General features: G+C 39.5%; 2 protein-coding genes across 2 annotated transcripts in view; both read left to right on the top strand.

Moving 5' to 3' along the window:
* LOC137257400 (metalloprotease mig-17-like) overlaps positions 1 to 4,152 on the top strand; it is a 58,206-nt gene extending 54,054 nt beyond the window's left edge. Inside the window, exons 7-9 of the mRNA XM_067794732.1 lie at positions 100 to 228; positions 427 to 478; positions 3,971 to 4,152. Of these exons, the coding sequence (XP_067650833.1) occupies positions 100 to 228; positions 427 to 478; positions 3,971 to 4,152 (363 nt within the window). The remainder of the gene's footprint in view (positions 1 to 99; positions 229 to 426; positions 479 to 3,970) is intronic.
* A 3,641-nt stretch (positions 4,153 to 7,793) lies between these two features.
* The window catches only part of LOC137257399 (uncharacterized), a 35,638-nt gene continuing 25,919 nt past the window's right edge, over positions 7,794 to 17,512 (top strand). Inside the window, exons 1-2 of the mRNA XM_067794731.1 lie at positions 7,794 to 7,860; positions 12,427 to 12,650. Of these exons, the coding sequence (XP_067650832.1) occupies positions 7,794 to 7,860; positions 12,427 to 12,650 (291 nt within the window). The remainder of the gene's footprint in view (positions 7,861 to 12,426; positions 12,651 to 17,512) is intronic.

Below are 17,512 nucleotides of genomic sequence, written 5' to 3'. Positions count from 1 at the left end.
ATGGATAGACGTAGCAATCGAAGGCCCTAAATACAGACAGACAGCTACCAAAGCCATCTCAGAACTGACTGTTGGTTGTTTGTTTGCTTTCGTATGTAGCGGGAAACATCACAGCTCGAGAACTGTTTTGACAGCATGTGTGCCGCTCTCCTCTGTGTCAATCCTACAATTCCATCACAGTGTTCATCAGTTTCTCCGATGCCTAGAACCTCGTGTGGCAGTGGGAAGGTAATACTTATTTAGAATATCATCTGGCTTACTACTGATATTTTCTGTGGTAGTATAGAACTGAAAGCATCGTCTGATGCAGTTTGTTGCGTTTTACAAGTTTTTAAATGATGTTTGTATGTGTCTATGTTCAAATAGTATACTTTTGATTTTGATCCAGAATGTCGTTGAAGATTTGCTCTTGCTTTTGTTTGACAGTGGTGTGAAGCTGGGCGTTGTGTAGCAAACACTGAGGCTCCGACTACTGTTGGTAAGACATTTGATTGCTTGTACAGGGAAGCGATAGAGGACCATAACAATTATGTCTACATTTACAGTGGAATCTTTAAAATAACACTTGGATAATGAGAATAGTAGTGACAGAAACGCAGACTTGTTTGGCCTCAAGAAAGTAAACTTATCTTTGAACGATTATTGCAAACCAAAAGTATGGGAACACCCTTAAATGTAGACCCATGTTTGATTCAGACGCACAAACACAACAAACTAGTGCATGTGGAAGAAGACCTCCCATGCAGCTTGTGGCAACGTTTAAATCAAACATGCCGCTGGTGTGTTTCAACACCCTTGTTTATCTCTGTATTTGGCAATATTTCATTTCACTCAAACCTGTGGTTTAGTTGTACGTATCTATGCAGCATGTATCTGGTCTTTATGTTGTAAGACAGGTTGATGTCATGAATGTTTACAATATATGGGAAACAACATTATCAAATTAGAGACAATACGGACTATTAGATGTTTGACTCATCTGTGATTTGTCACAGTGTATATTGTACACGCATGTCAAGCTTTTATGGTGTAGGCTTTCGAAGATATGGTAAAATGATGTCTCTTTATGCTTTAAATTTGCAAATCAAATTATCTGACTAACTGGTTACGATACACGGGTTGGAGTCTAAAGATGAAGAATATACGGTAACCTCATTTGAGCCTATCCAGTAATATATGTAAATACAAAAATTCATATTGTGTTTTGGACGCTACATGAATTCGAAAACTACAGTCAGCTAAAAATGAATTTAGCAAAATGTAGATGTAAAATGTGTTGTAGTTTAATCACAGACTTTGATCGACGTGTATTCAATTCAAAACGAAATAAGTCTTTGAAATGTCTCCACATATCTGCAATATGTATCGACCTTTAAGTAGGATTTATGTTGGCGATGTCGTTTTTCTGTCAAAGCTTTTAGCAGACATGTGATTTCACGTACAAATGCGTTGAACCATGACTGATTATTACAATCAGGATCGGGTGTCCCACAAGAAAGACTCTTATATTACATTTGACCACTTTCGAAATGGCACAGTGTAATCAGTGCCGTGGGAGCCGTGTCAATTTACGCTAATCAGAGGGGTGCACAAAGTACGCCGTGTAAACTACCTGGGATAAGACTTGCAAATATGCTAACTATTGAGAGACAGTTACACATTTGTCTGAACAAAATTCATAGATTATGTCTGGAAAATGAGTTTAAACTTTTTAAATCCAAAACCAACTGTCCATATTTTTGTAGGAAATATCAACCCCAATATAACCCAGACCTATCATTAAAAGATTCGTTAAAGGTTGTTTCTAATTCAAAGAAGGGATGGGACCAAACTTCTCCTTCATTTGTACAGATCACTGGTGCGATCGAAACTTCACTGGGGCTTGTATAGGGTGGACCTGTAAACGCAACCTCAAAGTACTTGATTCTGTCCATAACCAGGGTTCAAGACGTCATCTTGTATCGTTCAGAACAGTCTCTGCGCTGAGGCCGATGAGCCGTCTTTAAAACTCCTCAATATCAAATTGTCTTTACAGTTTATTACAAAGCTATATTCTAACGATTTCGATCCGGATCACAACTGTTTAATCCTCCTTGCGAGGATCTGTATGACAAGAATTTTCATTTATTCTTCCTCTTGGGACAATAATAAAGTCATTAATTATGCTGCTGGCATTGATCTTGAAAATATTTCTTCGTCCCGTTTTCCTTCTTTTCCTCCTTGGCAAATGGTTAGCCATTATAACTACAATTAAAAAAATCAGAAACTAATGAATTACTATATTAAAAAAAATATTTAAATCACAGACTATCAAGGATGTTTTTCAATGATAACAGTTCTCATTTAATTGTTGCCTTTTTAAAAGAAACAGATTTGTTAACTGATTTATACATAGATAAAAATTGTTTCATTGGAATTTTCAAATTAGTAAGTAAGATTGTGAGTCGCTGTGGCCACAACAGGGGGTTACTGTAAAATTATTGTCCTCCTGAGATGCTACGAACGTCCCATATATTTGTGTTCAATCACCAATGACAAAAGGGATGATGCAAATCCAGCTGGGATCCATGCCGTTAGCAAAGGTACCTTAGGTCCCCTGGTTCCTAGTCTGGTGATCTACCATCTGTTGGTGATCTAGAGACTGGTTTTAGTTTGTAATGTCCACAACAGTTTGTCACATTACAGTCTCATGCTAATTTTAATTCTGTTTCTCTGATAATCTAGATTTTTTACTGCTCTTCGTTGCAGAGGTTTACAATTTAATTGTGTGTACTATGACTTTATAACTTTCAGTTCACCATATGGCTGGTAGTGCCAGTGTGACTATACATTTTAACTCACTTACTCCTTCACTCACTAAGGTTCAAGTATTTAAACTAAGGGGACGAGAAAAATATGTTTCTGTTAAGGACATTATCAGATAAAACAAAGGACTGGTCGGCTCGCATAATGTGTCTGAGTGAGGCACTCATAATTAACTGCCACGTGGTATCTCATCGAGTTAGTACAATGAAGCCAACTTAGGTCTGGGGTAGTACATGCAGACACACTAACACACTCATGCAAGTCTTCACGGGAGCGAAATATTCTCAAGTAGGACGAGCCACTTCACCTGACACCTTACCTCACCTGAATAGCAGATATTCAAATATCTAATATTATTTCAAGGACTTACGAACACCCAAAGTAAAGACGTCTATCAACCAAGCAAGCGATCCTGACGATCCGATCCCATTAGTCGCATTTTACAACAAGTAATTCTAACGTGAATCTTCACCGATTTCCCCATGGAACAGAAACACAACGTATACATTATGATTACATTCAATATTGACTATTTAGTGACTTAAAATTATCGTCACATCGGCAATATTTCGGCCATGTCGTGACGATGACTTAAAATACATATTAATTAATGACACATTGTAAAAACCTGTCACCGAAGGACAGTAAAACTGACTAGAATATCACGGAGAAGAATGTGACACTAGTGATTACATCTCAAGCAGTTTAACTATGGAGGGCAATACCATATGAAATTGACTAATTAAGACATCTGCGCTGTTCATATGTCATATGACCCGTGAAGGTCCCGTGGTAGAATAGACCTTCAGCAACCCGTGCTTGCCATAAAAGGCGACTATGCTTGTCGTAAAAGGCGACTAACGGGGTCGGATGGTCAGGCTCGCTGACGTTGTTGACACATGTCATCGGTTCCCAATTGCGCATATCGATGCTCATGTTGTTGGTCACTGGATTGTCTGGTCCAGACTCGAGTATTCACAGACCGCCGCCATATAGCTGGAATATTGCTGAGTGCGGCGTAAAACTAAATTCACTCACTCACTCACTCAAATGTCATACACTGCATGAGGAATCACAGATTACCTATTTTACCAGGACATAAGACGTTACGATAATGAGTTGTTACACAAGATTAGTCTAATAATGTCTATTTGAACATTTTCAGAGGGATGCCCTCAAGGAGATGATCCTACATTTGCTTGTGACGCGGCTGAGTGTCCCAACTACAGCGCTGTAGTAAAGAGTGTTCTGTGTTGCAACACCTGCAATGAACCATATATTTGCCCAGTACCTACCACGCCGACCCCCGACAGAAAGTCCAAATGTAGTTGGAGGCATAGACGGTAGTTGTTCTGAAAAGGCACTAGTCTAAGGCCCTTCAATTGTTGATAAGCAATAAAGGCATGTGAAACTATACGTTTCCGCTTATAACAGGGGCGAGTCCATGTCTGGGTAACACACACACACACACACACACACACACACACACACACACACACACACACGTACGTACGTACATATATACGAGATTGTTCGGGAGGTTTTCATCCTGTTTGACAATGTACCTTGGTGAGTCGAGGCAATAGTATTCTGCATAGCAATATACATTTATCAAAGTGGTCTTAAACTGCAGGTGTAGGAACGCATCCTTTCGTAGCAGTTGTAGTTTAAAGAGTTTACAGTTTTGATTATTATATTTGGTGAGTGGTATTAATAACATTACAATATATGATCATGCCTTGTGCGATCGTTAAGTGACAAATTTGCTGCTTTGTGGGATGTCTTGTCTATTATCTCAGTCTATTAACGTCAGTAAGATACAAATAACTGTAGGGGTATTCTTTGGTTTAGGGTTTGCCTTTTCTTTGGGACACATGCACTTGCATAATAATGGCTACTCTCAACAAAGAGTGATTTGACATAACAATATTGTAATAATAGAGAAGGCGTTCCCTTTTCTTGTGACATACACACGGCAATAACATTCAAGCAGTTTGAAAGTCGAGTAAGATCTTGACGACCGGCGTGAAAAACATTAATCACGTGGTCTCCTAAACAGGATAAAACACAAGCAGATATCAGTTTAATCCAAATGCGTGTGCTTTGCCTCTTCACAAATCAGTAACGTTAGTATGCCATCAGTGGGCGTAGGATAAGCGATCCGTTGCAGCAAATACACAAACACCAGGTTGTTGTCGACAGACAATGCATACTCTGATGACTGGTGAGCAACAGACGGCAATGTTTCAGAGAGTCCTATGTTCCATCGTCCTCGTGGACTCGCATTGTCCTACGTGGAATCCCATGGACGTTAATTCACCTCTGCAATGGTTATGTGACTACAACCTCCAGCAATAGCACTAACACTAGCAGACATTTGTTCTGACGTAGAGAGGCCAGCTGAGCTGGACGACCCACCAGGCCATCTTTTCTGCTATTCCAGTCTGACATAAGACCTACGATTGGTCCGCATCTATGATAGAGTTTTCGAGGGGATGGAAGAGGATCGTTTTCAGTAGTGACTCAAGGTGGTTAACAGTTGCTTCACTCGACTTGTTTACGGATATAATGTCTTACAATTCAACAGTGATACGACAAAATTCGCAATGTGTACATTCACACAATGCATCCGTGGAATGTTACGTGACCAGTCATCTTCGTCCGGATGTACTGATCTAAACGTACGTTGGTAGTAGAAATGGGGATTACTTAAAATCCGGGCCAAGAAAAGTCGGGCTGGCGGGAACTACCAAAACAGGATTGTAGAGAATTTGAGAGGAAACTTGCATATTTGGGAAGATGCACTCTCTACCTTCACAGATGTATAGTTTGATTGAAAATGTATATTTACCAATGAAATAAAACAGAAGAAGATACAGTCATCAATATCCCCCGCAACGGTAAAATTCTCCTCTAGACCAATCTATGAGTCAAGTTTGGAGAAGAAATAATGCACTGTTTTAGACTTCTGCCCTGGAAAAGAGGATTACCTCCAATTTCAGTCTAAGTCACAATTGTTGCCATAGAAACGCGAAATATATTTTATTCAGAATACCCAAACTACCAAATGGCACTAATACACCACCAGATCTATCTATGTGCCAAGTGTGGCGAAGAAATATTGAATGGTTTTAAAGTTCTGCTCCAGAAAAGATAAATGTGCATGGACGGACGGACCATCGTCGTCGTCTTGTGTTTTCCTTCAGAAACCTATGTGAGAAGTGTTTCTGGGTCCAGTAATTAGGATGCATTGAACACACCACTAAGCTGACGCTGTGAGATGTTTTCATTCAGACACTTACAAGCCAGTCCCCGAGGTGAGGAGAGAGTTATCTCCCGTGGACCATTTACAGTATAATTTACACACAGAGCAAGCATTTAACCACGCTAAATCACTCCTCTTGAAGTCAACACTCAAGATTCTTCATGAATGTCCAACGCCATATGATCTTATGTTAATATTTAGCAAATTAGACGGAATTACTTGTCAAGTTCATATTCAAGTTGATAGAATGCTTGCAAATTTATGTTTTGAGTGAGTGAGTTATAATTTAACGTCACATTGGCAATATTTCAGCCATATCGTGACGTGAACAAACATGATTATAAAGAATATGTATGTATTATAAAACCCGTCGTCTACTCTAGTAAAATAACTAGAGTATCTCTATTCGAATTCAAAAACTAGTATATGAAGTTAAAACTAACAGCACAATTTTCACAATGTATAATAATAAAGCAACACACACCAACAAGTGAAGGCAGATCGCCAAACTAGGGACAAAGGGGACTTACATTGCGTTTAAACTAAAAGTGCTTTATGGTTCAACTTCTTTATTAGACAAGGTCACATCGTTTCGAGACAGATTCTAGTCTCTTCTTCAGGTGAAGTGAGGGTAAAACTAAAGGGTTGTAGTATATATACACATAACAGTAGACTGATAACAATGGGTAACAAGATATACAGGTTTCTATTAATTGATGTACATGCTTCGATTGATTGATGTACAGGCTTCAACCTATGTACAGGCTTCAACTGATAGGTGTGCCGGCTTGTGTTGATTAGGTTAACGAGTTACAGGTAAAGATGTCTGGATAAAGATTAGTCGCTGAGGATAAGGTGGTTCCATGCATTGGGTAAGCAAACACCTCCGTCTCTGTTGATTGAGGGATTGTTCCGCTTGATTGCAATGGCTTCTAGGAGCTTCCGTTTCTTTAAGTCATTGGCGTTCCTAACTAATCTCCTGGTGTTGTCCCAAACAATCTTGTGATTGGGGTTGTGCATGATGTGTTCAGATACAGCAGACTTCTGATCCAAATTTTGAACTGATGTTTTGTGTTCTTTTAACCTGATAGCCAGTGGTCGACCAGTTTCACCAATATATGTCTCTTTACAACTGCATTAGTTCTGGTAGATGCATCCTGCTGGGTTGTTGCATTTAGGTGTTGTTGGCCCACGTCCATTAGCTGATAGTAGCGTTTTCAGGTTGGTGTCGCTACGGAAGGTGACGTCTATTCCTGTTGTTTTCTTGATGAGACGGCTGATGCGATGACTTATCTGGCCATGGTATGGTATGTTAGTTCTGATGGGGGAAGGTTCTGGTTTAGTTGACTTGGGAGTTTGTTTCAGGGTCTTGGTGATGGTGTTGCTGACTAGATGGGGGTGGGTACTCATTAAGGTCTTGGAAGGTTGATTTCAGGTGTTTTAATTCGCTGTGGAGGCTGTCTGGGCTGGAGACCGCTTTTGCTCTTCGTGCCAGGGTAACTACTATGCCTTTCTTGATCTGGGGATGATGGTTGGACTGATGATGAATATACTGATCCGTACGTGTTGGTTTACGGTAAACACTGGTGGCTATGGATTGTTGGAAGGGAAGCTGTTGCTGTGTCTCTTCTTCCATACCAGCTACCCTGGCACGAAGAGCAAAAGCGGTCTTTGAAAATTTTGGGACTTACGTACCATACTGTTTACTACTTGTACGGACAAAATGGATCAGGGAAATATCCACCAATCCTCCACGAAACTGTCCTTGGTCATTGACGTCTTTGATGAGAGTAATCTAGAAGTCTGTATATTCTCTCCTCAAAAACAACCACGTTCATTCAACTCATTGATTCGCTGTACTTAAAAATTGTCATTCAAACAGCAACGTTGAGGTCGTGCACCAACATTTGCAGAGTGCATAAAAATCTGAATATTCCGTTTTAAATGTCGTTATAGGTAGGTTTTTTTAAGTCTGCTGACGCGCCAGTTAGCACCGGACGAGGATTGATAATTAATTCAAGTTACGGTATTGACACCGTGTTTTTTCTTGTTTGTTCTCTGCCTTAGAATTATCGTCGGTTGGTTGTTAATGCGTCATCTTAGAAACGACGTTCGCCGTGCAACCAGATATAGTGTAACAAAGCTACATTTTCGCCACTAAACGTTAAAGCACTTGGACGCTAGCGCAATCTTTCTTCCAGAAAAGCATATCATGATGTTTTATGTGAGTGCGTGCGCACGGACATACACAAGCAGGAACATCTGCTACGTAAGGACATGGCGTTGAGTTTAAAAACAATTGTTACAGTGAATTTTGAGGATTTTTCAAAACAATTTAGCTAGTAATCCACTTAATAAATAATGAGTGACACAAGACCTCTCGTCAAAGGCGACAATTCACTCTACAATTTTGGGTGTAAGAAACGTGCTCAATCCATGTTATGTCTTGATTCTGCAGGGAACAGTTTTTGCGTTATCGGCCGTCCATCAGTTGTACAAAAGGAAGTGATCGATTAAGTGATTTTATACTTTATGTATACTCCTCACAAAAAAATTAAGCAACAAATATTTTCAGGATATATTTTTATCAAGCACGATATCGCGTTTTGCTGCCATATTACTTAAAGGCTAATATTCAAGGAACACATAATTTGTAAAGACTGTCAAATTGATTTATCTGCTAACATTGATACCAGCACCCGAACACAACCACCCGCAGAAACAACATGCAAAGTGTGTGTAGCACGAATGTGCTCCACAATTCACAGTCTGATCGGTTAAAACCTACCTGTAAGCAATCTTTGGTACAACAAACGAGTCCCCAATTCATTTTTATGGAGAAAGGGTTGTAATGGAGGTGTCTAGATTAACAATATCACAGATGTGGACTGACATGCACCTGAGCTTAATCCCAATGAACATGCTTAAGACTTCTTAACACTACTTCTCTGTTTAAAACTGAATTGACCTTAATGTTAACATTGTTCGCCATCAATGCAGCACATTTTGCACGACTGGATCCCCGATGTCTGCCCGATCTTTACTGTATTTAGATTGAGAACCTCTATCACTGATATTAGAACACATTCGCCGAAGGCAAATAACAAGCATGCAACTTTGACAGAGCAGAAGCTCATATAATCATTTGCAGACCTTCATGTAAATCCATCAATGTATGTCGAATGTCTAACAGAGCTTTCAATAAAGTGTCATTTTACATTTGTAATACCCATGTAATATAGCCTGGGATAAACCGTGAGTTATGTCAACAGGATTTTTGCATTTAGACTAAGAGAACCGTAAATGCGTTAAAAGGTATATGGAAAGGACATGTGAGTTGGAGGCGGTCGTAACGTCGTGTCCATTATGACTTATGACACGTTTTATTAATGTTTCTTTGCGAGCGAGAAATGCTTTTATGCACTGCCAACGTACATGAAGGCATTGCATCTTACTGCAAGGTCCTAGCTGGAATAGATCAAGTAGTTTAAAATGTTATGCTTTTATGTTGAGAAACGCGTGGCATTAACATCTGCATCGTATACGTTCCGGATTATATGTGCATAGATTCATTCATTTTTAGATGGCATAGTACGTATGTTTTGTGAATAATGGAATCGTAACAACAAATCTAACTTTGAAGAAGAAAACATATCGTAAAGCTTAGAATCAATTGGTATGTCGTGATGTGAACGATGGGTATTTATTTATATATGCAAATGTAGATCGACAAATGTAATGAACTCGGTATGAATATGTGGCGCAGTGCTTCTAATCTCAAAACCACCATCTGTTAGTTTTTGATCAACACATCTGCTGTACCCACGTGTAGTCATTGATTACTTGCTTTTGTGTCATAGCACAACGAACGTAGCAGCTTCAATGATGGTTGCAGACATACCTAATCGTAAGTAACCCATTCATTGAAACATTTAGTAAACGCGTATGAAACTTTTCTGAAGTTGTCGTTATACGGATTCTACCCTTAGTGTTATTAGGCGTATCTGAGTGTGCAAGCAAGGAAATGCAAGGTTTTGAATGTCATTTCGGACTGATGATAAGTTTGATCTAACAATAAAGTAAATTAAAAAGAGACACAACTGAAAATACACATAACATTTATGCCACGATTCCCCATTAGAGCTTGAATGGTGTCTCGATCACAAGAAATAGTTGTACAGTCGCAATAAAGACACACACAGCTGGTATTTGATACGCTGTTGGTGACTTTGCACACGCTTTGTATACTGACGGCAAAAGTAAGTGTTGAATAAGTTATTCTTATTAAAGATAACCACCCTAATTATGCATGTTTTTCACACCTGAAGTTAAGACACCTGTTACAGAAAATTGAAGAACCGCTGATTATTCTCCAGCCCCTGAATGTTGCGGAACATATATTAATCTCAACCTTAAATGCGAACCATGGGATGCTAGAATGGCCAGAGGACAGACATTATGTATTTCCTCGAAATACTACCTCTGTTCAACATAATGGAAACACGAGCGATTTGCAGTCATCCACCGTCACGACTTGGCTGATGTATACAGCACCTACGGTACAGGAGACATGACTGTGATGGTGTTTCGTTCACTTACACGTCGAGATTTCATTCGGACTCTTGAGATGGCAAAGCAAAATTGAACAGACGGCGAGGCGAACGGTATGCTGACATAAAACGTAGGCAGATTTGTAGCATGAGTATAGTAGTATGGGAGAGCATCACATCCCATGGTCAGACACAACGTCGTTGTTAATGGTAATCTGACAGATCAGCTTTACAAGGAAGAGATCCATGGGCTGCATGTGGAGTCCTTCATTCAAGACACTTCACGCTTCAGCAATATAATGCCCCTCTGAAGGTGGCTCGTGACTTTCTGACATAACAGGTAATCCCCTGGACATCCTTTTCTCCGTATCTGACTGTTATCAAGCCACCTTGAGATGAAACAGTTCGTTTTGTACCCCAAACCAAGAAACAGCCATTTGCTGAATTGGGACAAGTGTAGATTCAGACATGGAATGACATTCTAAAGCTTTCTTCAGTCGCTCATTGTCAACTATTCGTCATCGTTGTCATGTCTTCATCTATGCAAATGTTGGATACACACGATGCAGAATTTGATTTGTGAACTGACGTTTGACACCACATCTCTTGTCAAATAATACAGATTTGTTTATCAACCTTTCTGGATCTCAAAACGACTGCACGTTTGAAACAGTATTGATCGAAGAATACGCCAGACATCCCCTGTACAATCTTTTGATATATACTGGAGCAGGTAGCCAACAGGGAATTCAACTTTTGATAATGTTATAGAGAAGGAGGGTTGCGATACCTTTTTCCATGTGCATGGTTTATTGCGTTTTTAATTTGAGGCAGTTTAACTGCAGATTGATTCCGGTTTTGAGTTTGGAATCGGACGCTCGGCAAATCGAACCGGCGTATGCAGAATATACCAAAAGTAAATTGAACACCGTTCCATTGCTGTTTGAATTGATATCTGTGCAATAACTCCATAATACCTGAAGCGATGCCCCTTGAAGATGACATAAGAAACCTTCGTCTTCAATTGCAACATGCTTAGTAACGTTGATTGGTAAGACACGACCAGAAAGACGCTGAGTATGTTCATCGTTGTCGCAGTCTAAATAATGTTTTCTTGTTTTCTCATTAACATGACGACGTGATCATCTGGTGCCTATCTACAATGTGCTATCTTTCTCAAATATAGCGACATGGCATGGTGTCATCATACTCCTGTGTTTATGGGGGGCACGGGCAGCGTTCTTTCGAGGAAAAATTCAGGCTCTTAAAGGTAGACTTTTTAAAACGACTTTTTCATGCATGTATATTCTATTCACGCGTATAACCGCATTACCGCCGGTTTTGACGAATTTAATACTGTGTGCTTGAAAGGGCACTGTGTGCTTGAAAGGACATACCTAGTCTGAAGATTTCGTATCACGTGACTATATATTATCAGAATACCAGTTTTGAAACGAATTCAAAATCTCATAATATCTCATAATATCACCCTTACCCTTCAAATGTTTCTGAGTGGGGTAAAATCATTCTCAAAAACAAAAACATTGTTTGGTAAAATGTCTTGTCCGTTGAACAGACACTGATAATGAAAACAGTGTCGCGTTATGACTACATGTATGCATAGCAGTGGAAAGATTCAGTAAAAATCAGACTGTATCTTAATTGCACATTTGTGCGTCCATGTACCTATATAACTGCAACTGCTTTCGTATCCGTATCTGCATCTGCTCATGGATCTGTTCCTGAAAATATAACTGTCCGGCTTTGAACACCATAGCTATATAGTTTATTAATGTGTTGCTCCAGAATTCTCATGGTTGACTACAATGCCTGTCAAATCAAACACGACATTCTCAAACAACGGGTCAAACGACATGCCAGGGGAGATCCACCTGATGCTCCATACACTGCAAGAGTCTATTGAACTGACGATGACTCTCAGTCCAGTCAACACAGTCAACATGCCTGTGTACACCATCCACAACAATGGAGGCGTCTATTCATCGACTTATAGTGAACCGACAAACGAGGTGAGTCCCTATCGCTGATAATGTAATGGAGTCGGTAATTATATGAAAATGCGTTGTTTCGGGGAAATATTGCAATTCGAAATTCGAAACATGACAGACTCCACAGCCGTTTTTATTAAATAATTTTAATATGTCTATGGACTCCATCATTGTGCAATATTTCCCATGAAATGCAATACTGATCTTAACCTCAGGGAACTTCCACCCTATAAATGCATTTGCCTAGTCCAGTGCCAGGGATTAGGCATAAGGTACCTAATGAGCTACCAGTATTAATTTTTGACAAAAATCCTGAACAGCAATGACCTCAATTACAGATCCAATAGGAAGCCAACACCTGCAGCCTACTAAATCATTGGTTTACTTTCCCTAGTAATCAAAACCTTAGATGTCAGTTGCCCTTGTATTATTAGGATTTCAGTCCATCCAAGCAATTCGCTTTATAAAACTAATCCAGCAGAGTTTCAGTTCTTTAAATGATTCAGTCAAATCGGTATGACCATTTTGTTCTGCCTTTAACTGCTAAAAAGGAAAATTAGGAGTGAAATTAGAGAAAATTAGAGTGATCTTTTGGAAATGGGAGTAACTGTGACTAAATCCAATCTCTATGCTGGATATGAATTTCCTTTCTTATTTAATTTCTATTTGTTGCATAAATTTTATTTCAACCCTTTGAATTTTGTATACCTCAAAAACTGAAAAGGCATTGACATTCCTGAAACGAAACCGATCGCAGATATACTGCTTACAGGACGTGCACTAAGGATATAGAACAATTTATTCCAGAATGGGACAATAACAGGTGTTACTTTAGTCCCTTCAAATATAAATCAACTGGGTAGCTATTTTGGAATCAAACGTCTCTTACTTCGAAATCGTGAAAGTGCAAAGGTTCCCACCGTTGCAAACTAATAATAGAAATAGGGATTGAAGACTATATCTCAGCTACAGTAGCTGTACACGGGCTCAAACATTTATTGAAGAAGCTGATTCTGATGTAAATATCCTACAGGATAACAATTATTTGCGGTGACTGGAATATTATCCAAACATATGCGCTAGATACTCATAATTATAAACATATCAACAATACAAAAACTAGGCAACAACTACTAAACCTAAAGCATGAGACCCTGTTGATCCTTGACGAGATCGAAACCCTTTTATGAAACATTTTACTTGGAGACAGTCAATACACCTATGATGATGATGTTAGCACACACGACCAGCTTTTATTTGAAACGATAACACTGAATTTCAGAGGCAAAACAGTTGGGTACTCTTGTAAGAAGACATGACAATACGAAAAAAACAGCAAAATCAGGTACAAACTAAATTAGAGAGTGCCAGTACTGACAATAGTGCTCCAAAACTAATATTCCTACAAATATGGATCAGGTCAGATCAGATCAAATATAGGAAAAGAGTTTGAAGCTTATACAATTAAGAACACACCAAATTATTGTTAGGTCAAAGGCAGATTGTCTGGAAGATGGGAAGAAATCAACAAAATATTTTCCGTTTAAAATCTAGGAACTATGTGAATCATTCAATTAGTCGGCTAGAAGGTAGCCACGTAATATCCTTAGCAAACACGAAGGAATTATGGAAGAAGTGAACATATTCGACAGAAAGTACTAAACACAAGGCGTGTCCAGCATAAACGTAAATATATTACGTTCCTAAACTGTCCCAGCATATTTCTCAGACACAAGAGGGCGAACTTGTCTATGATGAGGTACTGGAAGCTGTAAAACATCTTTAAAATCATTATTTTTTGGAAAAATAATCATTATTCGACATTAGAAAATGCTTGGTGAAATCTATCACGTTTGCATATACTAGCAATATTGCGAAAAGGTCGCCTCATAACGTGTATTCCAAAGGAACACAAACCGAAACACATTTTGAAAACCTGGAGCACAATTTCTTCTCTATCATTTACAAAACTTCTCCTGCTGCCATTGCCAATAGAATTAAAAAGGTAAGATAATTCTTTATTGCCCATGGGTAATTCTTGTTTTTAAAGCAACACAATCCCACCACATGTAAGACAAACAAAGTATGACACACATGTACAGCCACACACAAGCACACTCGTACATGCCGTAGTCAGGATAAAAGCGTACACATATAAGCAGGTGTTACACATGCAACATGTGAAGAACATCTGGCATGTTGAAAGCGAACGTTACTTTTTTCAAAGTGATGTTTGTTGGAATATAAGATTGCTTTGAACGGTTGGATTTAAAACTGGGTAGAACTTACATACGGCCAGAGGGTGAAAGTTGATAACAATTATTTAAGTGAGTGGAGTGGGGTCATTTAATTTTTTAGCTAAATTAACAGTTTGCCGCTAGTAACTCACAAATTATCACCCGGATATAATGCTGCCAATTGTGACGATTTTCTGAAGTATATTTGGTACCCGTGAACAGCCACCTCCGAATTGGCAACCTGTTTGCCGTGGGTTGCGTGCCGTGTCGGTGGAGGACGGTAGTCTGGTGGCTGAGAGCGGTGGGAGACTGAACCGTGTTTCTTCTGCTCAACACTCCACTTTGGCCCTTACTTCACCTAGACGGGTAGTAGAATCGGCCCGATTCGATCAATGGGTTGGTCACGCCGTGCCCTGTGCATGAATATTATTTTTCATAACTCAGAAAGGGTTAGAACAATTTCGACTTTGTATGTTCTAACATGTCACAGAATTACATTGCCTAGAGTCCTATGCAAGAATACGGTGGCTCATGGGCCAGTCTAGTGGGATGCTTCTGCTTGAGTATATCCACCTGGTATCCTTGGTGCCATCTGTTGGAGATCCACAGATGTAAGCCATCGTCCTTGTTGACACTCCCTGGTGGGTGGGGAGCCAGATGGGTGAAACATAACTACTACTAACATGGCACCCCATTAAAAAAAACTTACGATTTGTACCAGAAGATTCAATCTTTTCGGAAGATGACGATCCTTCAACACAAAAAATGAACTCTGATCACTGATCAATATTTCTAGTCATGTCTTCCACTGATGGAAATCCTCTAAGGCTGAATCCCTTTGCCATTGCAAAGCGTATCGAAGGTTTAGCTTGGGAAGTTAAAATGTTACGTTCTGGCTGTCTTTTGATTGAGTGCAGGAAACACATTCAGTCGCAGATTCTCCTTTCCACCAAATCTTTAGCGAATGTTCCTGTGCAAGTTTCTCCTCACAGGACTTTGAACAGCAGCAAGGGGATTGTGCGAGAAGCAATACGTTGTCTTTCGGACATGACCGAAGCTGAAATTGTATCAGAAATAAAATCACAAAGTGTTATTGACGTAAAACGTGTCACAATGACGAAAGACAATGAAACAGTCAAGACAAACACGTACCTGTTTACATTTGGTATTCCGGCTCGTCCTGAATCACTTAAGCCTGGATCCTGTAACCTAAAGGTAGATGCTTTCATCCCAAATCGCCTAAGATGTTACGGCTGTCAGAAGTATTGCCACGGATCTAAGTCATTTCATAATCCAGTCGCTTGTCATCAATGTGGTGGAACATGCGAGGATGGCAAGTCATGTTCAAATCCTCCTTCTTGTGTCAACTGCTCAGGTAGCCATCCATCCCCGTCACAGGAATGTCCTACATGGAAACTTCAATCTAAAATCTCTCGAATAAAGCATGACAATAATGTAGGTTTTGTGGAAGCACGGAGGATTGTTTTAGCTCAAGAACAGCCACAATCTACTTGTGCCACCACTGCATCTACACGACTTTCAGAGCCGAAGGCAAACCATGTATCTCTTCAAACAATAGCTTGCCAGACTGACTACACATGGACAAAGACGTCTGCTCCTACTTTGATATCTACAGCAGTTGAAGTGAGGCCTCCTCAAATGCCTTCAAGTCAAACAATCATTCAGTCTCAGGCGTCTTGTGATAAAGATTCATCATTACCTCAGGTACAGCCATTATCACAATCAACTCAATTTTCCAAATCTGACACAAATGTGAAACAAATTACAAAAAAACTAAATCGAAATCTAAACCTGAATTTGGAATTCAGAACCCTACTGGAAGAGTTCCAAAAGGGTCTAATAATCATGTCCAACTGTTCAATAAGTTTGGATCACTCGAGGACATGATTGTGTCTAAAAGCAGCCATTTTCGGACACATAGCTTGCCACCTTCGAGAAGAGCGAGGGGTCGTTCTCCTGTTAATCCCTCGAAGAGATAACTTCATCACCCCTTGTACAATGGAACTGAGGAGGACTCGGGACAAATTTGAATGATTTACATCTTATAGTTCAAGAATTTAAACCGTCAGCATTCTGCTTACAAGAGTCATACCTAAGGCACTATCACTATTTCTCTCGTCCAGGGGAAAGGGCCTCTGGAGGATCTTCAGTTCTTGTTAGGAATGATGTAATCCACAGCCCCGTTATGCTTAAAACAAATCTGCAGGCCGTTGTTGTACGACTCACTTTACATGTTGCTGTTACTTTGAGCTCTTTGTACACTCCGCCTTCATCAGTTGTCCAACTTAAAGCTCTGTACGATGAATTGCCTAAGCCGTGTATAATCACGGGTGATTTAAACGGGCACAGTCCACTCTGGGGTGGTGTTACGACAAATGCTAAAAGCCAAATCCTGGAAAATTTCATTATGAATAATGATTTATGTATTTATAATAATGGTTCAAATACGTATTTAAATCCTGGCACAAGAAGAAAATTGAAACCTAGCATTCAAGATCTGAAAATTGGGACTCAGTTATTGATTAATAAATCAGATATTGCAAATAAACTGGGTGAGACACTGGCTAAACATACTTCTTCCTCTAGTTATTTACCTCAATTTCAAAAGTGTCAACAACAACAAGA

Source organism: Haliotis asinina, chromosome 12, assembly GCF_037392515.1.
Source record: "Haliotis asinina isolate JCU_RB_2024 chromosome 12, JCU_Hal_asi_v2, whole genome shotgun sequence".
NCBI lineage: Eukaryota > Metazoa > Mollusca > Gastropoda > Lepetellida > Haliotidae > Haliotis > Haliotis asinina.
This window is presented reverse-complemented; position numbering and strand designations above follow the sequence as displayed.